The 22,338-nt window shown below is 51.2% G+C and overlaps 1 protein-coding gene across 2 annotated transcripts in view; it reads right to left on the minus strand.

Moving 5' to 3' along the window:
• The window catches only part of NUP210 (nucleoporin 210), a 104,760-nt gene extending 83,400 nt beyond the window's left edge, over positions 1-21,360 (minus strand). For both annotated transcript variants that reach the window (XM_050781434.1, XM_050781433.1), the window contains exons 1-2: positions 21,112-21,360; positions 789-925 (exon numbers count right to left, since the gene is read on the minus strand). In XM_050781434.1, coding sequence (XP_050637391.1) covers positions 789-925; positions 21,112-21,278 — 304 coding nt within the window. In that variant the 5' untranslated portion in view covers positions 21,279-21,360. The remainder of the gene's footprint in view (positions 1-788; positions 926-21,111) is intronic.
• Between the last annotated feature and the right edge of the window lie 978 nt (positions 21,361-22,338).

The following is a 22,338-nucleotide window of genomic DNA, read 5'->3' on the forward strand; positions in this document are numbered from 1 at the left end:
TGACACAGCAAGACTCTGTCTCAAAAAAAAAAAAAAAAAAAATCATCGTATCGTAAAATGGAACATGTCCTATAATCTAAGTAGGGAAAAGCATGATAGAAAATTATATTGTTGTTGTCAAACTATTTTACAACCAATATAATAAATTAGGTATGGGGAATGAAAAGGAGTGATTTCATAGATTAGGATAACTGTCATAGTAATGAGTTGATACCCATTAAGAGTTATTTAGGGCTGGGCGTGGTGGCTCACACCTGTAATCCCAGCACTTTGGGAGGCCGAGGTGGGTGGATCGCCTGAAGTCAGGAGTTCGAGACCAGCCTGGCCAACGTGATGAAACCCCGTCTCTACTAAAAATACAAAAATTAGCCAGGTGTAGTGGCAGGCGCCTATAATCCCAGCTACTTGGGAAGCTGAGGCAGGAGAATCACTTGAACCCAGGAGGCAGAGGTTGCAGTGAGCTGAGATCACGCCACTGCACTCCAGCCTGGGGGACAAGAGTGACACTCGGTCTCAAAAAAAAAAAAAAAAGTTATTTAGGTAACAAATAATAATTTAGAAATTTAGCAAGCCAGCCTCCACAAAAAGGGAACACAGTACAAAGTGCTGGCACAAGGCCCAGGATGGGTGTTGCCTGCTGGGTGCCTGTCTCCTGCCTGGGTGTCCTGCCACCCACCAAGAGAAAGCCCTGCCATGGGCTCAGGTAGGCCTCTGGGACCCTGAGTCTCAATGGGCGTTTCCCTGTCTCTGACTCCCACTGGGGATCACAAACAGTACTCAGCCCTTACTGATGTCCTCTGCGAAGATTATGCTGGTGAGGCGGGCAGGCTGGGTTAGGCGGGCCTGCACCACGGCCTTCTGGGAGCACTGCTGCTCATCCAGGCCCAGCGGCTCGATGCTGGCCACCTCCGGCCGGGTGGACAACCTGCAGTGAAAGAAGACAGCATTTACTCTCTGGAGCTGCACCACAAGGCACAGCGGGGTCCAGACATCAGGCTGTGGCTCCCGTCTAGGGCACAGTCCTGGACCCAAAGACAGAATTGAGGTGGATCGCCTAACACAGCTTCAAACCCTGAGGAGACGTGGGGCCCTGCCGAGGCCTCTCCAGTTAAGACCTCCACAAGCTGAGGGCTCCGGGCCTGTGCACACAGTCCCCATGGAGCAATTCAAACAGGAGACCTCACACCTGGAAATGACCTCAAGGTTCAACAGATGGCCACCATCCAAGACTCCTGCAGATGTGGGAGTCGTTCAGTACCAGCAGGAAAGCTGCTCAAGGGATCCCATGAGCAGCACGTTGAACAGGGAGGGGGCACAGGCATCTCGACCAACCTCTAGCCCAGGCCTGGAACACAGCAGGCTCCGGGCATCAGCTTCCAACCCCGACGGGTTCCACTAACCCATAATGATAACCACAATCATGAGCTCCCAGTGCCTGCGGAGCGGATATTATTACAGCCACAGATGGGAGAAAGACAGATAAACACATCCACAAATAAGCCCAGATGTCTGTGAGCCAATTTCCCCAGGGAGGATAACAGGAGGAAGGATAACAGGAATGTATGGGGAAAGCTATTTGGTGTCAGCACCTCAGTTTTTCCATCCATGGCCCAGGATAACTATCCCAGGCCCAGGTGAGAAGGGGACGAGAGGTAGAGGACAGCAGACTCCACACTGAGTGTGCCCAGCTAGCATGTGTTGTCTATAGACAGGCACTCAGGTCTAGTGTACAGGGCCTCCAAAAGAATGCCACACGGAACCTGGGATGAAGCAGGGCCATGGGAAGCAGCCGGCCATGCTGCCCTTAGAGAGCTTATAGTGTGACCAAGGCCCCAGGAGGGGCCACTAAGCCGTGCCTGGCGCTTGTCTCTCGGAGCTGCACCCGGCACAGCACCTGACACAGAGCAGACACTCTGGGGTCTCCGCATCCTCCCCAACTTTGCCTGAGCTCAATGGAACACCCACAGCCACGAGTATTCTGAAGGAGACTTGTCAGAAACTGCCTGGTGTCAAAAAGCAATGGTGCATGGCCAGGCGCAGTGGCTCATGCCTGTAATCCCAGCACTTTGGGGGGTGGAGGTGGGCAGATCACCAGAGGTCAGGAGTTCGAGACCAGCCTGACCAACTTGGTGAAACCCCATCTCTACTAAAAATACAAAAAATTAACCAGGCTTGGTGGCAGGTGCCTGTAATTCCAGCTACTCAGGAGGCTGAGGCAGGAGAATCGCTTGAACCCAGGAGGTGGAGGCTGCAGTGAACCAAGATTGAGCCATTACATTCCAGCCTGGGCAACAGAGTGAGACTCCGCCTCAAAAAAAAAAAAAAAAAAAAAAAAAGGCAATGGTGGAGAACACACCCAGGTAGATGTCCTGCCTTCTGGTTGAACGCCAAGTGTCTTCGCTGGGCCAAGCCAGCACAAGGCCCCTTCCAACACACCTGAGCACACTGACCACTCCAACACCACCTGGCCACAGTGGGCTGCAGCAGGAGGCCTGCAGATGGACCTTGGAAGTTCACGGAAAATGAGCTGCACCCGTCAGTGAAGGAAAGCAATCTACACCCCAGAGGAAGTGTGTCTGTGGCCCCTTGTGGATTTCTTCCAGGAAAATAGCACGGCACAGAGTCGACGAACAGAGCAAGGCAGGCACAAGCACGCAAAGGAGACAAGAAGCAGGTGCCTGTGAACCGGGCCCGTGCCCGCTGGAAACACTCCGTCCAACCATCCAACTGTTGACAGCACTAAGGCCCTATGGTATTTTTCGAAGGGCTTTAAACTTCCCACACACAAGTACACAAAACAGAGTGTAGAAACAAGGACAAATCAGAAAATTCACATGGGGCAGCAGAGGCTAAGGAAACAACAAATCCTGGGTCCTAGATTCAATCTGGGGACAGAAAAAGGAGCCTGTACTTTCTACTGAATTTTGCTGTAAACCTAAAACTGCTTTTAAAAAAAAAAAAAAAGTCTACTCTGCTTCAGTGTCTCATGCCTGTAATCCTAACACTTTGGGAGGCTGAGGTGGGAGGATCATTTGAGCCCAAAAGTTCGAGACCAGGCTGGGCAACAAAGTGAGACTCCATCTCTACCAAAAAAAATTTTTTTAATTAGCCAGTTATGGTGGTGTGCATCTGTGGTCCCAGCTACATGGGGGGCTGAGGTGGGAGGATCGCTTGAGCCCAGGAGTTCAAGGCTGCAGTGAGCTATGATTGTGTAACTGCACTCTGCCTGAGTGACAGAATGAGGCCCCGTCTCAAGCAAACAAACAATTAGAATAAATGAATAAATATAAAGAATAAAGAAAATAAAGTCTATGGGTGGGGGAAGAGAAGTCATCAATTCCCACTCCACTTTTAAAAACACTGGGTATATATCATTCAATGGCCCCTGGGAACTGGGATCTGGAGTCCTGGTCTGGCCTGTAAATCCCACACCCTCTCCTAGCCTCTCTCTCCTCAACAAAATAGAGACAACCACCTTTTCTTGCTTCATAACAGCAGTATATTAATCTCAGACACAGGCAATAAATGCAAACAGAGCTCTTCCTATCCAAGTAAAAGAAGCCTGAAATTCTCCTTGTAAAACTCCCCAAGCTCTTCCCTGGGCTGCCACTGAGATGCCCAGACAGCCTGCAGAGCCCGGCTGCAGTCACCACACCTTTCATGTCCATGTTGCAGGGCTACATTAAGGACCCATACAAGCCTGAGATAGCCCTGCACAACAGACGTGTAACACAGGCCACGTTTTCATTTTCCGTCAAAAAAAAAGTAACAGGTGAGATTAATTTTTAATAAACCTTGTTTTTTAAAAGCAGTTTGAGGTACACAGCAAAACTGAATGGAAAGTATAGATTTCACGTACAAACCCTGCCCCATGCATACACAACACTTCCCTCAACATCCCCACCACAGTGGTGTATTGGTTGCAATGGAGGAGCCTGTGGTGACCTTACAGTCACTCAGAACACCTGCAGCTGACATGAGGGTGCACACTTGGCATCCCATGTCCTATAAGTTTGGACATATGCATAACGGCCCACACTTGCCATGACAGTATCTTTCAGAACAGCACCACTGCTCTAAAAGTCCTCTGCGCTCTGCCTGTTCCTTCCATACTTTTAAATTCCTACTAAAAAGTCATATTTTTAAGAAAACATGTGATTTACCCCAACACATCCTAAATATCATGCTTCTGACATGTAGTACTGGCTGCATTTTCAGAGCTCACAGTCACACGTCTTAGTCTGTTGGGCCTGCCATGACGAAACATCACAAACAGGGTTTTTCCAACAACAGAAATGTATTGTTCACAGTTCTGGAAGCTGGCAGTCCAAGATCAGCTGGCATACTGGGTGTCTGGTGAGGACCCACTTTCTGGGTCATGCCTGCTGTCTTCCCACTGTTGTTACATGGCAGAAAGGGCGAGGGAGCTCTCTGGGGCCTCTTGTATAAGGGCACTAATCCCAACCATGAGGGCCCCACCTTCATGACCCCATCACCTCCCAAAGGTGCCACCTCAAATGCCATCGCCTTGGGGATGAGGTGTCAACACATGAGTCTGGAGGGACACTGACATTCGTTCACATGGTGAGTGGTTCCAATGCTGACCTGGCTCTGAGGCCTGGCCTCCTGGTGGAGGGCCATGCAGGTGCAGGGCTCTCATGTCCTTGGGTCTCTGTGGACACCTCCGACCTCTGCCCAGGCTCTACTTGGGAGGCAGCGGGTGCTGAGTGCTCTTGTGACCTTAAGAAAGTCCCTCCTCTCAACACTCAGAGCCTGGGGGAGAGAGAAAGCAGCCTGGCCTGGCCTGGGAAGGCTGGCCTCAGCCATCTAAGGTGGCTCCCACCCCTCAGGCCCCAGGGCATGGGGCTTGGTCCCTGCATCCCCTCTTCAGCTGGCTGAGCTCTGTACAGCAGAAGTGAGACTCCATCCTCCCAGGGCTTCCTCACAAGCAGACCGGGCCACGTCCAGCCTCCACAGATCCCCGCTCCTCTGGGGCCTGCTCTCTCTGGGTCAGGACCCTCATCGGAAGCAGGGGCAGCCCATCCCAACACCTCCCGGAGGCTGCAGGCAGCTCAGGCTGGTTTTCCTGTGACTAGTGTGAGTGTTCCTTTCAGTTATCTGACTTCCTTCCCGGGCATTCTGAGCCCACCCATAGCTTTGGGCATGTCTTTAAGGGACACAAAAGAACCACAACAGCCACCAATTCCGTTCTCATCTGTAAGGCAGGGCCCCCACACACCCTGCCTTCCTCACAGGGGTGTGTAACGCTAGATGAAAAAGCACAACAGAAAATGTCTGCCAGAGAATTACAGAGGGAAAGGTTTGCACCAAACTCAAAGTAGAGAGGGTGGAAGTGGAAATGGTGGGGGCAGTAAGGAGGAATTCACTTTTATACAGAAGGTTTTCTTTCTTTTTTTTTTTTTTTTTTTTTTGAGACGGAGTCTGGCTCTGTCGCCCGGGCTGGAGTGCAGTGGCCGGATCTCAGCTCACTGCAAGCTCCGCCACCCGGGTTTACGCCATTCTCCTGCCTCAGCCTCCCGAGTAGCTGGGACTACAGGCGCCCGCCGCCTCGCCCGGCTAGTTTTTTGTATTTTTTAGTAGAGACGGGGTTTCACCGTGTTCGCCAGGATGGTCTCGATCTCCTGACCTAGTGATCCGCCCGTCTCGGCCTCCCAAAGTGCTGGGATTACAGGCTTGAGCCACCGAGGTTTTCTTTCTTTAAAAAAAAGACTGGAAATCAATATAGGTTGTTACACAATGGCTAATCCTGATGGTAGGAATATGGGTATTCACTATATTGTTATTTCTTTTCTATGTTATTCTAACTTCTAAATAAAAATATCTTCCCCCTAATGTTAGTTAGTTATAACTAAGTTATAATGTTAGTTATAACTTAGAGAACTACTGCTATGTCCTCATCTCACAGATCGGTAAACTAAGGCTTAGGAAAATGGGACTGGTTTAAGGCCACGGAGGCCAGGCTAGGACAAAGGGGTTCCAAGCCTTTATGCTTTCTGCTATTGTGGCCACGCAGAAGCGCCCTCCCTCCTAAGGGCTGTCTCTGTACCTCACAGCTTTCCAGGATGGGCCTTAGAAAAACTCCATAGGTGTTCCTGGAGATTCAGGCTGGCTCTTTCCCATGCTGGGAATTAAAGAGCTGGCCAGTCATATGCAATCCGGGAACGTTTCTGTTTCCAGGATCTAGGGAGCGAAGATTTCATCTACATGGAGGGTAATTCTTCACAGACATGGTAGTTGATCAAACCAACCCAGCCAGAGAGACAGGGAGTGCAGGAGGAGATAAGACATGTGAGGGCAGGCAGGAACAGCTCGTTTCTGGAGAGCACTGAGATATTTAAGGAATGTTTTTTATTAAAAATAAAAGTGTGCTGGCGGAGTGTAATGATTAACTTTACACGTTAACTTGACTGAGCCACAGAGTGACCAGATATTCGGTCAAACATTATTCTGGCCATTTCTCTGAGGGTGTTTCTGGACGAGATTAGCATTTGAATCTGTGGCCTGGGTAAAGCAGATGCCCCCTAATGTGGGTGGACCTCATCTAATCAGGTAACAGCCTAAACAGAACAAAAGCCTGAGGGAGAGAGAAATCTCACTCTGGGCCTCACAGTCATCGAATGGGGATGTCAGTGTCCCTGCCTTCAGACTCGAGTTGAAACACAGGCTCTTCTGAGTCTTGAACCAGCTGGCCTTCAGACTAAAACTAAATCATCAGCTCTCCGGAGATTCCAGCTGAATGCAGCTCTTAGGACTTGTGAGCCTCCATAATCATGTAAACCAATCCCTTATACTAAATCTCTCATATACATACGAAGGGGGTGTGTGTATAAGATATATATATATATATATATATAGGCTATACATATAGCCTACTGAATATATGCATATGAGCTATATATATGATATATATGTCCTATTGGTTATGTTTCTTCAGAAAACCCTTAATCAGGGAGGGTATAAGAAATGAGAAGGGCAACTGAGGAAAGGAAAGGGCACCATGTGTCAGGCCCAGAGCTAAACACTTCTATTTATCACTGAATCCTCCACCAGCCCTACATGGGAAAACCAAACTGAGGCTCAGAGAGGTTAAGTAATTTGCCCAAAGCCACACAGCTGTCACCAGCATGGCCAGCTATCGCAGCCAGACCTTGGTGACTCCAGACCAGATACCTCTCCCATTCCAGGAGCATTTTCCCCAGGATATGACACACCTACCACCAGTTTAGATGATGCACAGATGAACTACTTTTTAACCGACTCATGCATTTTAAATATTACATATTCATTTAAGTGTTTTAGGAAAAACAAATGTACCAAAATCATGAGCTCATAAATGTTAATACGAAAGATAATGTCAATGTTTTTTAAAAAGTGAGTCATTTTGAAGGAAATGTTCAGTAAATTCCAGTATAGGTAGTACATAAAAGCAGCAGCATTTTAATGGTGGCAATGAAGTGACTGCAGTCCCCACCACCCACTACTGAGGCATACATTGGGGAAGCGTGGGTCCAGGGAAGAGGGGAACTGAGCCCCGCAGCGCCAGCCATGCCTTCCCTCTGGTATGGAGTCTGATAAAAGCTGCCATTCTCCAATTTCTGGGAGCACAGGGGCAGGGCAATGTCCTACACTGATATCAGGAACTCTAAACACCAGACAGGCCTCTCCCTGGGTGGCTGGGACCCACCGTGAGGAACAGAGGAACCGCTGGAAGAGGCACATGGCTACAACAACTCACATAGTCCCTGACCGGTACAGGCTCTGGGCCATAGGTGGCCCATGCAGCCGCTCAGCCCATACTCAAAACTGGGTCTGAAGACACAGCACTCAAGGACATGCAGGGCCTCACTAAGCAGAAAAGGCAGGATCTGCACATAGGGCTCACTGGCTGAGATGCCGACACTTTCACCTGCCACCCACCGAAGCCGGGTCAGCCCGCACATAGCCCAATTCACTTGGATTCCACATCAGGTTTGGCCAAAGAAACAGAGTCGGGCTCATGAGACTTTTCTGCGGAAAAGCCCTCCCCAGCCCATCCAGTCTAAATGAATAGCCACTCCTCTAGAAGGACACTTGGTCCTCTTGCCTGCACACCTGTTGTTCTTCCCTGCACCTCAGCAGGTGGGCGGCATATCTGCCCCAACCTCCCACTTACCAACACCTCCGCCCCACACCCTCCCACCCCCAACCCGGCACACATGGCAGGCTTCACAGTTGGGAGTGGTGCGTGTGGCTTTCCCAGGGACCCCTCGTGCAGTGCAGCAAGTAGCCCTCGGTGATGGGGACATGGCTCACTCAATTCTCTCATCTGTTGGTATCTGTGGAATGGGAGGTCATAAGACAGATGGGTGCTACCACTCACCAGCTGTGTGACCTTGACCAAACGAGCTAACCTCCCTGGGCTGCCACATCCTCATCTGCACAATGGGAATGAAAATAGCACCTACGCAAAGCACTGGGCTGAGATAATATATATATAAAGCTCTTGTCACAGCTCTCAGATCCAGGAAAAAGGAGGGGCCTCCCAAATGAAAGAGTTGTGGTCCTGCAATGTTTGGCATGATTCTGACCATAAGAACTTTACTTTTTAAAGAAGGGAGAAAAGTTGGGCACAGTGGCTTGTGCCTATAGTTCCAATTATGCAGGAGGATGGCCTAAGCCCAGAAGTTCAAGGCATTGTGATGATTCCTGCTTGAACCTGTCCTTCCTCTTCCCTGAAGCCTGACCCTAAAGCCCTAGGGTCAGGGCCCTCTTCACAGGCCTCCCAATCACACCACCAAGGCATCCTTAAAGCCTGGACCAAAGATTCAGGCCTAAAACAGGGTTACTGGCCCAAGGTTGCACCGCTGGAAAGAGCCTGAATCACCTGCCGTCAAGTCTAACCTCTGTTCCAAAGCCCCTGCCTCCCACTCCTCCCTCCCTCCTAGCTTCTCCACCTCTCCCTCTGCTGATACTGGTCCCTCCACCTCACATGACCTCTTGACCCACAGGTATGCTATCCAACCTTCTCCGCTCACCAAACACGGCAACTCTTCCATGCATCACCCATGCCCCTCCTATCAGCTCCCATGGCACTGCTGGTCCTCCATGGGGCCTCTAAGGCATTCATCCGCTTACTGAAACCATAAATACTGGGCTATTCGTGGTATTTAAGGTAGTGTTCTAGGTGCTGAGGACACAACTAAGTACAGACTACACATTAACCTCTACCTTCATGGAGCTTTCAGTTTAGTGGAAGAACAAGAACAGACAAAATGAGTGAGTGAAGATGGGATCTTAGTAATGGCTAAAGACAGATAAAACGCTGGGAGGGCCAGGGCTGCCATCTTCCATGGACACTCAGAGGAGGCATCACTGAAGGGGCACTGTGCAAGCAGAGACTTTAAGGACAGGCAGGCATGGGCTCTATCATGTGTGGGTGGTGAATGTTCATTCATGGAGACAAGTATATGGCTTTTCTTCTTAATTCTGTTAATATGGTAATTACACTGATTTTTTTGCAATATTGAACCAACCTTGTATTCCTGGGATATGCCCTACTTGGTGATCATATATTAGTCTTGTTTATTTTTCTGGATTTGATTAACTAGTATTTTTTTAAAATGTGCTTTTGGCCTGTGGGTTTTTTTTTTCTTCTTATAATGCTTTTATCTGGTTTGCAATGAGTGTAATGTTGGCCTCATAAAAGTGAATTAGGAAACAACTGCTCCTTCTCTTTCTCCTGAGAGTCTGTAAAGAACCTGTATCATTTCTTCCTTAAATGTTTCACAGAATTTATAGACAAGGCCATCTGGGCTTAAAGTTTTCTTTATAAAAAGGTTTTTAGGCCAGGCGCCGTGGCTCACGCCTGTAATCCCAGCACTTTGGGATGCCGAGGCAGGCGGATCACGAGATCAGGAGTTCAAGATTAGCCTAACCAACATGGTGAAGCCCCATCTCTACTAAAAATACAAAAATTAGCCAGGCATCGTGGCATGCACCTGTAATCCCAGCTACTTAGGAGGCTGAGGCAGGAAAATTGCTTGAACCCAGGAGGCAGACGTTGCTGTGAGCTGAGGTCGCACCACTGCACTCCAGCCTGGGTGACAGGGAGAGACCCTGTCTCAAAAAAAAAAAAAAAAAAAAAAAAAAAAAAGGTTTTTAATTACAAACTTAATTTTATCAAATGTACCAAGTGGAACAGAAGGCATCTAGGGCTGCATGCTTTGTAAGTGTTTTCAGAGCATCCCAAAAGCTCTGTGCAACAGCAGGTCTCGTGTGCCCACCTGACGGCTGTTGAGACTGAGCTCTGGTGCTGTCACACGGCCAGGCTGCCTCCTCAAAGGCACCTGACTCTGTTCTGCTCAATGTCCTCCCTCATCACACCAGCTCCTCTGTAAGCCCGGGGTCTGCAGGCCTCCCCCGCCCTTCCCACAAACAACTGTCAACAGGCAAGCGGCCAACCTGTGAGTGTCATTTCTGTGGGGGACACGTGTTGGGTTTGGGCTGCCTGCTTCCACATACCTTTCAGTAACAACACTCAACTTTTCTATGGGTGCCCGTCTGCTATGGTCTGAATGTCTGCGTAACCCCAAAATTCAGATGTTGAAATCCTCACCTCCAAGGTGATGACACGTGTTAGCAGGTGGGGCTTTTGGTGTGTGATTAGGTCATGAAGTCTGAGTCCTCATGGATGGACTAAGTGCCTTTGTAAAAGAGGTCCCACAGAGCTGCTCATCCCTTCCTACCACGCGAAGATGTCGCAAGGAGTGGACAGTCTAAAACCTAGAAGACAGCCTTCACCAGAACCTGACCATGCTGGCACTGATCTTGAAACTTTCATTTATTCTATGCATTATTATGTGTCAATCACAGAGTGAAACATATCATAAACATCTCATTTGCTTCCCAACAACCCTATTAAAACCCCCATTTGATACATGAGGAATCCTTTGCATGGATGTTAACTGACCTTCATGAAGCCACAACCCTAGACGGGCCTTAGGGTAGTCTAGCTCAGAACCCCTGGTCTGGACACTCTCCTGATCCCTTGTGCTAGGATACATGGAGTTCAAAACAAGGCCACAGGCTTCCCACCTTTACCTGGTGCTGCCTCCAGACCCAAGCAGAAGATGGCTTTAACATCCACCTGAATCAGCCCCCACCTCCAAATGTATCCTGAACACTATTTTTTTTTTTTTTTTTTTTTGGAGATGGAGTCTCATTCTGTCACCCAAGTTGGAGTGCAGTGGTGCGATCTAGGCTCACTGCAACCTCTGCCTCTCGGGTTCAAGCAATTCTCCTGCCTCAGCCTCCTGAGTAGCTGGGACTACAGGTGCCCGCCACCACACCCAGCAAATTTCTTTTTTTTTTCTTCGTATTTTAGTAGATACAGGGTTTCACCGTGTTGCCCAGGCAGGTCTCAAACTCCTGAGCTCAGGCAATCCACCCGCCTTGGCCTCCCAAAGTGCTAGGATTACAGGTGTGAGCCACCACGCCCAGCTATTACTGATTTTTTTTCTTTTACTTTTTCTTTTTTTTTTTGAGACAGAGTTTCACTCTTGTTGCCCAGGCTAGAGTGCAATGGGACAATCTCAGCTCACCGCAACCTCCACCTCCTGGGTTCAAGTGATTCTCCTGCCTCAGCTTCCAGAGTAGCTAGGAAAAGGCATGCACCACCATGCCCAGCTAATTTTGTATTTTTAGTAGAAATGGGGTTTCTCCATACTGGTCAGGCTGGTCTCAAACTCCTGACCTCAGGTGATCTGCCCGCCTTGGCCTCCCAAAGTGCTGGGATTACAGGTGTGGGCCACCGTGCCTGGCCAATACTGATTTTTAAAAGCACCATTGGGCCAGGCATGGTGGCTTATGCCTGTAACCCTAACACTTTGGGAGGCCAAGGTAGGAGGATCACTTGGGACCAGGAGTTTGAGACCAGACTAGGCAACATAGTGAGACCCCATTCCTAAAAAAAAAAAAATTAGCCAGGTGTGGTGGCATGCACCTTTAGTCCTAGCACTTTGGGAGGCCAAGGTAGGAGGACTGCTTGAGGCCAGGAGGTTGAAACTAGCCTGTGCAATAGTGAGTCTCTAAAAAATAAAAACAATAAATAAAAATTTTAAAAATTAGCTGGGTGTGGTGGCTCACACCTATAGTCCCAACTGCTCTAAAGGCTGAGGCAAGAGGATCACTTGAGCCCAGGAGTTTGAGGTTACAGTGAGCTATAATTATGCTACTGCACTCCAGCCTGGGTGACAGAGCAAGAACCTGTCTCAAAAAAATAAAAGTACTATTGAAGTTTTAAAACCCAGCTGAAGGAAACTGGGTAAACCAACAATCATCTGAGAAGGGTGGCACATTTCCCCAGGCACCTGAGAGTGAGTGTGGTTCTGGATCTGAGGCTGGTTTTGAACATAGCTCTGCCACTAACCAGCTGTGAGGCTCTTGGTCCCAGGCTTCTCATTTGTGGAGTGCAGTCATTCATACCAAAGGAGTTTATTGTTCATTTTTAGGATTAAGTGGGAGCATAGTATGCAAAGGGATTAATAGAAAAATTGGTTTTTTCATCTTGGTTCCCTCTGTCCATCCCCCCCACTTTGGTCACCACCCCCACATCTCCTCTGCAACACTGGAAGACCCTGCCTCTGGACCTGCAGGCTCTGGCCAGCAGGGGCAGCTGCCAAGACACCTGCGCCTGCCGACAGCCCCTCCCCACCATTAGGCTCCTCTTGGTTGGACACCTGTCTTAGCCCAGTCACATCCAGGTACCACTTGTCTTCGTTTATTTACTTATTTATTTATTTGAGACAGTTTTTTGTTTGTTTGTTTGTTTGTTTGTTTTGAGACGGAGTCTCGCTCTGTCACCCAGCCTGGAGTGCAGTGGTGCAATCTCAGCTCACTGCAACCTCTGCCTCCCAAGTTCAAGCAATTCTCCTGCCTCAGCCTCCCAAGTAGCTGGCATTACAAGTGCCCGCCACCACGCCCAGTTTTTTTTTTTTTTGTATTTTTAGTAGAGACGGGGTTTCACCATGTTGACCAGGCTGGTCTCGAACTCCTGACCTCAGGTGATCCGCCCTCCTCGACCTCCCAAAGTGCTGGGACTACAGGCATGAGCCACTGCATCTGGCCAGCCACCGCACCTGGCCTAATTTTTTTAATAGACAGGATCTCACTCTGTTGCCCAGGCTGGAGTAGAGTGGTACAATCATGGTTCACTGCAGCCTTGACCTTCTGGGTTCAAGCAATCCTCCTGCCTCAGCCTCCGTAGTAGCTGGGACCACAGATGCCTGAGCCCCACCCAACTTTTTTTTTTTTTTTTTTTAAGTAGAGGCAGGGTTTTGCTATGTTGCCCAGGCTGGTCTTAAACTCCTGAGCTTGAGTGATCCTCCTGCCTCAGTCTCCCAAAGTGCTGGGATTATAGGCACGAGCCACCGCGCTCAGCCCTTTTCTTATTATTGTTTTAAATGGATTCTTCTTTACTAAAAAATTACTTTAAAAGGAAACCTTGGCCAGGCACAGCGGCTCACACCTGTAATCCCAGCACTTTGGGAGGCAGAGGAGGGCAGATCACCTGAGGTCAGGAGTTCAAGACCAGCCTGGCCAACATGGCGAAACCCCGTCTCTACTAAAAACACAAAAATGAGCCGGGCATGGTGGCAAGTGCCCGTAATCTCAGCTACTCAGGAGGCTGAGGCAGAAGAATCGTTTCGACCCGGGCAGCAGAGGTTGCTGTGAGCCAAGATCGCGTCACTGTACTCCAGCCCAGGCAATACAGCGAGACTCTGTCTCAATTTAAAAAAAAAGGGAGGCTGAGGTGGGTGGATCACGAGGTCAGGAGATTGAGACCATCCTGGCTAACATGGTGAAACCCTGTCTCTACTAAAAATACAAAAAATTAGCTGGGCATGGTGGCAGGCACCTGTAGTCCCAGCTACTTGGGAGGCTGAGGCAGGAGAATGGCGTGAACCTGGGAGGTGGAGCTTGCAGTGAGCCGAGACCAGGCCACTGCGCTCCAACCTGGGTGATAGAGCAAGACTCCACCTCAAAAAAAAAAAAAAAAAAGCCAGGCAGTAGTTCATGCCTGTAATCCCAGCACTTTGGAAGGCCGAGGTGGGCGGATCACAGGGTCAGAAGTTTGAGACCAGCCTGGCCAATATGGTGAAACCCCGTCTCTACTAAAAATACAAAAATTAGCTGGACGTGTTGGTGTGTGCTGGTAGTCCCAGCTACCAGGAGGCTGAGGCAGGAGAATGGCGTGAACTCAGGAGGCGGAGCTTGCAGTGAGCGGAGATCGTGCCACTGCACTCCAGCCTGGACGACAGAGTGAGACTCCATCTCAAAAAAAAAGCAGCGGCTCACGCCTGTAATCCCAGCACTTTGGGAGGCCAAGGCGGGCAGATCACGAGGTCAGGAGATCGAGACCATCCTGGCTAACATGGTGAAACCCTGTCTCTACTAAAAAAAATACAAAAAATTAGCTGGGCGTGGTGGCAGGCACCTGTAGTCCCAGCTACTCTGGAGGCTGAGGCAGGAGAATGGCAGGAACCCGGGAGGCGGAGCTTGCAGTGAGATGGCGTCACTGCACTCCAGACTGGGCGACAGAGCGAGACTCTGTCTCAAAAAAAAAAAAAAAAGGAAACCTTATACACTAGTGTAAATAAAAATCTCATAGCGTTTGCCATCCATCCAGATGACTCAAAGCAGTGTCAGTAGGTCCTGGGGGGAAGCTGCTGCCTACAAAGACTCTGGGAGTCCGCCTGTTCTCTTGGGAAACAGGCAAACATCAAAGAGTGCAAGGAAAAGACCGTGTTGGCCAAGGCCTGAGCAGGAGAAAATAGGGAGTTACTATTTAATGGGTATGAAGTGTCCATTTGGGAAGATGAAAGAGTTCTGAAGGTGGATGGTGGAGGTGGCTGCACAACAATTGTGAATGTACTTCATGCCACAGAACTCTATACCTAAAAATGGTTAAGGAGGTCGATTATATGTTATATATATTTTACCACAATTTCAAATAAAAAAATATGTAAACCACATATGGACACCAGAAGAAAACTTTTATTTTGAGGAAAATTAAAGGACTGACAGTGAGTTTTGAGAGAGTGAATCTTTCTCATTCCCACTGTCGCATGAGGCTCCACTGGCACACAGAATGTGCTGGTGTCTGGCAGGCAATGCCTTTGAGGGGGTGCTCCCCACTCTTCACAACACAGGAACAGGAGGTGGGCAGGCCATAGGGGAACTCAGGGATCTGGGTCACGCCAGAAAGCAACAGTGAAAGAAAAGAGAAGTGAGAGTTGCACGAAGGAGGATGGGTGAGGGTGGTGGATGACACAGGCCACCTCCCATCTACCCGCAGGGTTCAGCCCCTAACGGTGCCCAAATGCAGGGTCTACAGAGTGGAAGCCACCTCATGGGGCTGACAGAGCTCAGGCAGAGTGGGGGACCCACAAAGGAAGCAGGAAGAAAATCACCCAAGGCCCAGGTCAACCCAGCTCCACAGACACTTCCTGGCACTTCCCTGCTGCAGGCTTGGTGAAGGGAGTTGAGCAAGGCCTAGTCCAGCCCTGCAGGGGCCACAGCTACAAACAACCGTCAAGGGTTGGGGAGTACAAGGCCCCAAAACCAGGCCCAGTCTAACCCTGCCCAACATCTGACCTGGCATTCTCCTTCCTGTCTCCTAACCACAGCCCACAAGGTCCCACATGGCCCCGCCCTGCCAACCTCTCCACCCTCCCTCCTAGCCCCCCTGCCCTGGCCAAACGTGCTGCCTTTGCGCACTTCTGACAAGCTCCATCTGTCCTCCAGGCCTTTGCACTTGCTTTCCCCTCCAACTCAACCCCACTCCACTCCTAGTTCGACTCCCAGGAGGCTTATGCTGAGCACCCTCCCCAAAACGCATTCCATGCCTTGCAGTTCTGTTTCCTTCAGAACTTACTCCTGCCTCACATGCATCCACAGATCTCATCTTAATTAACCGTTTAACTCTAGCAATCAGCTGTGAGTCCCCGAGAGCAGGGCATCTCCTGCTGCTTCATTGTCACATCCCAGGACCTCAAGAAGTGCCTGGCTCATAGTAAGAGTCACAGACAGCTGGGTGTGGTGGCTCACGCCTGTAATCCCAGCACTTTGGGAGGCTGAGGCGGGTACATCACAAGGTCAAGAGATCTAGACCATCCTGGTCAACATGGTGAAACCCCATCTCTACTAAAAATACAAAAATTAGCTGGGCGTGTGCCTGTAGTCCTAGCTACTTCGGAGGCTGAGGCAGGAGAATAGCTTGAACCAGGGAGGTGGAGGCTGCAGTGTGCCGAGATCACGCCGCTGCACTCCAGCCTGGCAACAGAGCGAGACTCCATCTCAAAAAATAAAAAGAGTCACCTCTTATTCAGTCACTCTCCAGCCCTCCTCTGTGAAACATGTGTTGTCCATCAGTGCTTGTCTCCTGGTGCTTAGGCAGGACGGGTCTTCACCATGTGCCCTATTCCGGGCCCTGCGGGAGCTCTAGTATCTCCATCCCACCTTCTAACTGCCAGAAACGCCATCAAATAGGCCCAGATAACACAATCGAACAAAGCCTGCGACTCTAAGGCCGGGTATAAGAAAGGAGACAGAGATTTGGCCTAGGTGTGTGGGGATGCAGCATGCACACAAATCGTATGGTACAGGGGAAAACGCTCTCAACAAAGACAGCAGAAGTACAAGTGTGGGCTCAGGCAAGGCCAAGTGAAGGAGGTACAGAAGAGCAAACTGGGGGCCTCCTGTCAAATTCAACTCCCTCTTTTGGGTTGTTTATACTCTGTGAATTTTTTATTTTGACTATGGTGCAACGTCTTACAGGCCCTGCTGCCTCACCTGTGCAGTTTCCAGTATGTGACCTGCTGACCTGCTCCTGTTCAGAGGCTCAGGGTCTCTGATCCCAGCAGAAGGCAGTTGGGCTGGATGACACTGACCTGGCTCAGCGTGCATCCCTCACCCTTCCTGACCAACTTCACCCATGAAGGCCTGTGAGGGGACGGGGACTTGCTGCAGCTTCCCCTGCCGGGGCAGGGAGAGGGACCCAGGACGTCCACACGCAAGGGTAGTGCTGGCCTCTGGCCTCTCACAGTCACCCCTCAGCAAAGAGGGACTCCCCAGGGGTCATCTGAGCTGCCTGGGGTATAGTACGCTCCAAGGTCAAGCTCCACAGCATAGGGACCAGTCCCCTCCCTGGCCCTGAAAGGGCTCCCATCTGCCTGTTTGAGAATCCTTATACCTGTGACTGAGAAGTGCCCCAGACCACATAAGAGAGGGTGTACCCTGGTGCAGGACCAGGCCTGGCACACACATTAGGTGGCTCCAAGGTGCCCAGGAGAGACTGTCAGGGGCAGGAAAGGAGAAATCTGTGCACTTGTATGGCAGTCACTGTGCGTGCTGTGTCTGAATGCTGTTTACCAGGCAGGTCCGCATCCCCTCCCCACCTCAGCCAGGGGAGCTGCAGGTCATAATTCAAAACAGGGTGTCTCTGCCAGAGGCCTGGGAGGTGGCACAACATCCCCTTCCCCAGGGGAACCAATGGCTGCCTGACAGTGGGTACAAAAGCTCAAAGCTTGGTCCCTTCGCCTGAAGGCAGGACAACCTGCAGGCAGCCTCCCTTCCCTACCCAGCTGCCCAACAAAGCACTTTCTCTGTAAACCAAGGGCAGCAGAATCCTGCCTCAGGCTCAGTCCCTGGGAAACCAATCTGAGCCACTCACTTTCTCCAAGACAGGGCCCCCCGCTGAAGGACCCAGAATACCCTGGGACTCCACAGCAGGGAAAGAATCAGTGAGGAGGCAACTTCAACCCAGCAGAAAGGTGCTCAGATGCGGAGCCCTCAAGAAGCAGCAACAGAGCAGTGCTTAGGCTTCAGTGCTAGCCAGTGTTGGCAGGGGAGGAGGTTCCTGAGATGCCCAAATAACCAGGTTCAAGGCAATGTAAGAAAGGAGCTAGGAGGGGAAACATAAGTGACCGAAAAGAAACCAAAATGCTGCCTGTGATTGTATTACAGCTGGAAGATTATGGCATGATTTCTTTTTTCATCTGTTCTCTCAGTTTTCAACATAAGGTCATTTTGTATATAAAAGGATACCTTTAAAAGGAGCAAATGAAATATAAATTATGGAACACTTTCAATCATGCAAAATATCTAGAAGGAATCAGGAACTTGTCACAAAACCAGTACTGGCTGGGTATAGTTGGAGAGACTCAATTAGAGCCTGGCAAATTAGCCAGAGGCTGCAAGTCCCCAGGTCTAACGGCATGGGACAGGGAGGGATCCCAGCAGCTCCTGCTCCAACTCAGTGTCCATCACTACAAAACTTCCCAGAGATCACTTCCCCTTCTGGGGCTCAGGTTTTCCCATATGAAACACAGGATGTTTAAACCAGATGACCTCTAAGGTTCCCTTGGCCCTAAAACTGTCCAATTTTGATGCTATAAAATAAAAAAATAAAATAAAATAGGAAAAGTAAACATGAAGCTGCTGCTGGCTCAGGCACACACAGTGATTTCTGTAAACTTAGAGCTCAGCTGCAAATTCAAAGGATGTGCAAATGTTCCCACAGGGTCTGGCAGAATTCTCATTTTCTTTTTCGTCTCAGAGACTTAACAATGAACTCTCTGGATGAAGAGGTAATGTTCTTCCCAGGTTTAGAGGACTGTGGATATATGTCTATAGTCCGGCTCTTAAAATCTCCAGAGGAGATTCTTCAAAACTGCAGCAATAGATGACTACACTAGGAACAGCACTACTAAAAATAAATATTCTCAATGCTTGATTGACAGAATGTCTTCCTGTCAAGTTAAGGGGGAACCACAATCACAAACACCTCTGAGAAGACACTTTGGATAGCAGTCACACATCTGCAGTCACACATCTGCAATACAAACTGCAGATCAACGCCAAACACATTATAAGGTACTTATCACTTCCCTGATGCATCAGAGATTAAGAATGTTTTTTTCCTTTTTCCTACCAAGTAAATTAAAATTCACCAACACCCTTCAGCTCCTCTCAGAGAAGAAAATGACGTTGGGGGGAAAAAGTGTTGTTAGTTTAGAAAAAGAAAAAAAAGTACAGCTATAGAATTTCAGAGAAAGTAACACACAAATATATCCAAAGGGATTCACTTGAAACAAGCTGTTTTTAATAACCAGTTTCCTCTTTCTTGCCCACATACTAAGAGTACAGACAACTTCAACAAGAGAATGAGCATGTATCCCCGCCACAGTATTGACTAACAGCTGATTTTCCCACACAAGACAAGGTCTTAGACTGGGATACAGAAAACCTAATGTCCAAGTTCAGCCTCTGACATCAGGCCAGAAATAGGAGCCTCCAGGCGCATAAAGCACTAAACCCAAAATGCAATGGGCTGACCTAGTACGTCTTGATTTCAGGAAGGAGACCTTCAAAAAAGAAATAGGGCAGGCCAGGTGCAGTGGCTCACGCCTGTAATCCCAGCACCTTGGGAGGCAGAGGCGGGTGGATCACTTGAGGTCAGGAGTTCAACACCAGCCTGACCAACATGGTGAAACCCCGTCTCTACTAAAAATACAAAAATTGGCCAGGCGAGCCAGGCATGGTGGCTTACGCCTGTAATCCCAGCATTTTGGGAAGCTGAGGTGGGTGGATCGCCTGCGGTCAGGAGTTCGAGACCAGCCTGGCCAACATAGTAAACCCGTCTCTACTAAAAAATGCAAAAAACTAGCTGGGTGTGGTGGCAGGCGCCCATAATCCCAGCTAGTCGGGAGGCTGAGGCAGGAGAATCGCTTGAACCGGGGAGGTGGAAGTTGCAGTGAGCCAAGATTGCGCCATTGCACTCCAGCCTGGGCAACAAGGGCGAAACTCCGTCTCTAAAAAATAAAAATAAAAATAAATTAGCCAGGTGGTCTGCACCTGTAATCCCAGCTACTCGGAAGGCTGAGGCGGGAGAATCGCTTGAACCCGGAAGGTGGATGTTGCAGTGAACCGAAATCGCACCACTGCACTTCAGCTTAGACAACAAAGCAAAATTCTGTCTCAAAAAAAAAAAAAAAGAAAGAAAAAGAAAAAGAAAAGAAAAGAAATAGGGCAAGTAGTGCAAGCAACAGAGAAAGCTGGCTGGTCTGAGCTTCAGGCATCACACATACACGCACAGACTAATACTCAGACTTACACACATGTCCAGGCTTACACACATGGCTCTCTCTGTCACGTGGTCACACCTCGTTCTGTCTCAACCTTGACCCAGCCTTGGAGTACCCTGGGGGTAGGAAGGGCGGAAGCCCATCTTTTCACCCCTAACAGGGCTGGGCTGGGAAGCTGAGGGGGTTCAGTCGCGCCCACGCAGCCTTGCCAGGGGCAGGAGCTCCATTTCCCCGGGTCTGCAAAATGTAAGGGCTGGACCGCACCGCCCTGTCAGTGTCGGTCTCTGGTTTCATAGGTCCTTGTGGTTCCACAGGATTACACTTCGCAACCGATCCCATGGAGAACTCCCAACCCGGGAGGGAGGGTGATGGAAATGCCCGGAACGTCAGGACCCACTAGAGGCAGCCTGAGGGGAAGCGCCGGCTTGCCTCGCCTCACTTCGCCTCTGTAAAGCGGCCCCTGGGGTTCCCTCCAAAACTCCTTTCCTCCAGGGTCTCCGTTCCTACCCGCGACGCTAGGCGCTGCGCTTCGTCTCCCACAGACCCACTTCCCATGCCAGGGCGAGGGCGGTCACAGACAAATCCGAGCCGGGATCCCAGACACAAGGGAAGTGCGGCCCAATGGCCCCGGCGCCCCCTCTCGGGTCAGGCGGGCCCGGGCCCTGCGGTCCCAGATGGAGCTCCCCAGGCCACCCCTCCTCCCGCACAACGCAGAACACGCGGGTCACCGCCGCCAGGCTGGGCCCGCTCTGCTCGCGCCTCACCGGCGCGGAGGCCCAGCCGGCGCCATGACATGAGCAGTGGTGGCGACCCGCGCGCTCCCGCCGCCACCGCCTAGCGCCCAGCGAGAGCGCGCCGCGCACCTGCCGGCCCTGCCGGCCTCCAGGCGCCCGCCCAGCCTCTCAGCGCGAAGGCCCGGCCCGGCCCGCGGCCCCCGCCCGCCCGCCCGGCCGGCCGCGCGCCTCACCAGCGGTAGCAGCCCTCCGAGGCCTCCAGCGTGAAGTTAACGCGCGTGGCCCGCGTGAAGGGCAGCAGCACTTTGGGGATGTTGAGCTTGGCCGCAGCGGCGGAGGGGCCCAGCGCAAGCAGCACCGACAGCGCCAGCAGCAGCAGCCCCCGGCCCCGCGCCGCCATCCTCGCCGCGCGTCACCTCCCGCGACCCTGCGCCCGGCCGCCCGCGCCGCCCTCGTTGCCCTCCGCTCCCGCCCGCGCGCGCCGGGCCAGCAGGTGATGAGCGCGGGGGCGGGGCGAGGGCCGCCGCCGGCGGCCGCTTCCTGGGCCCGAGCGCGGGAACTCTGGGGGCCGAGCTCGCGGAGACCCCACCCCCCAGCCCGGCCCGCGCGCTGGAACGCGGGGCTGGGGGATGGGCGCGCGCCCGGGCCCCTGGAACTGAGGGAGAGGGCTTGGGGCGTGCCCGCGAGAGGAGAGGCTGAGCGCGCGCGCCCGCGGAGACCCCTAGACCCTAGAAGGCCCAACGGGGAGCCCCCGGGCGCCCCGCAGCACGCATCCCGCCCCAGTCTGTGCCCCTGGCGGTGGAGCCAGGCCACCGGCTCTGGACCTTGCGCTCAGGCCCGGACCCACGGTCAGCAAGGAAGGGACACATGCTCCAGGACATTTGGGATGCAGAAAACCGGAGCCTGCCTTGTCCCAATCCATGCTTCCCAGAAGAGGGACCCCGGGCTCGCAAAGGGAAGCCACTTGCTGATGCGCTGAAGGTCCGGGGCCCCCTCCGCCTCGACCCTCTCACACCCTTTCCAGAGAGGCCTTAAGATCCCCATTTCTCCAGGAAAAAACCGGTTGAATGGCTCCCACATCACTCAGCCAGAGAGCCCCAAGCTCTTGTCCTCCGCACTGCACCCCCTGCGGAAGCCATTAGAGGTTACCCGTAGGTCATTTAGGGCGCCAACTCTGCCAGAGAACAACCCCCTCCACGGCCCCCACACCCACAAAAGAAAGTTCAGCACCGCGGAATCCACCCGCACACCAATGGAAAGCCTTAGATTCCGCGCTGTGCTCTGTGGCTTTTAGCTGTCTTTGTCTTGAGTTGCATGAAGGCATGCGTCAGCAGGCACCTGACTGCTTGGTGCCGCTAAAATATGAATCTAGCCTTGCAGAGAAGGCCCAGCCTAGCGAGAGGTCAGGAAAGGGTGGGGAGAGGGTGTACCTACCGGCCGGCTGTGTAAGGAGTGCAGGA

The sequence above is a fragment of the Macaca thibetana genome, chromosome 2 (genome assembly GCF_024542745.1).
Source record: "Macaca thibetana thibetana isolate TM-01 chromosome 2, ASM2454274v1, whole genome shotgun sequence".
Taxonomy (NCBI): domain Eukaryota; kingdom Metazoa; phylum Chordata; class Mammalia; order Primates; family Cercopithecidae; genus Macaca; species Macaca thibetana.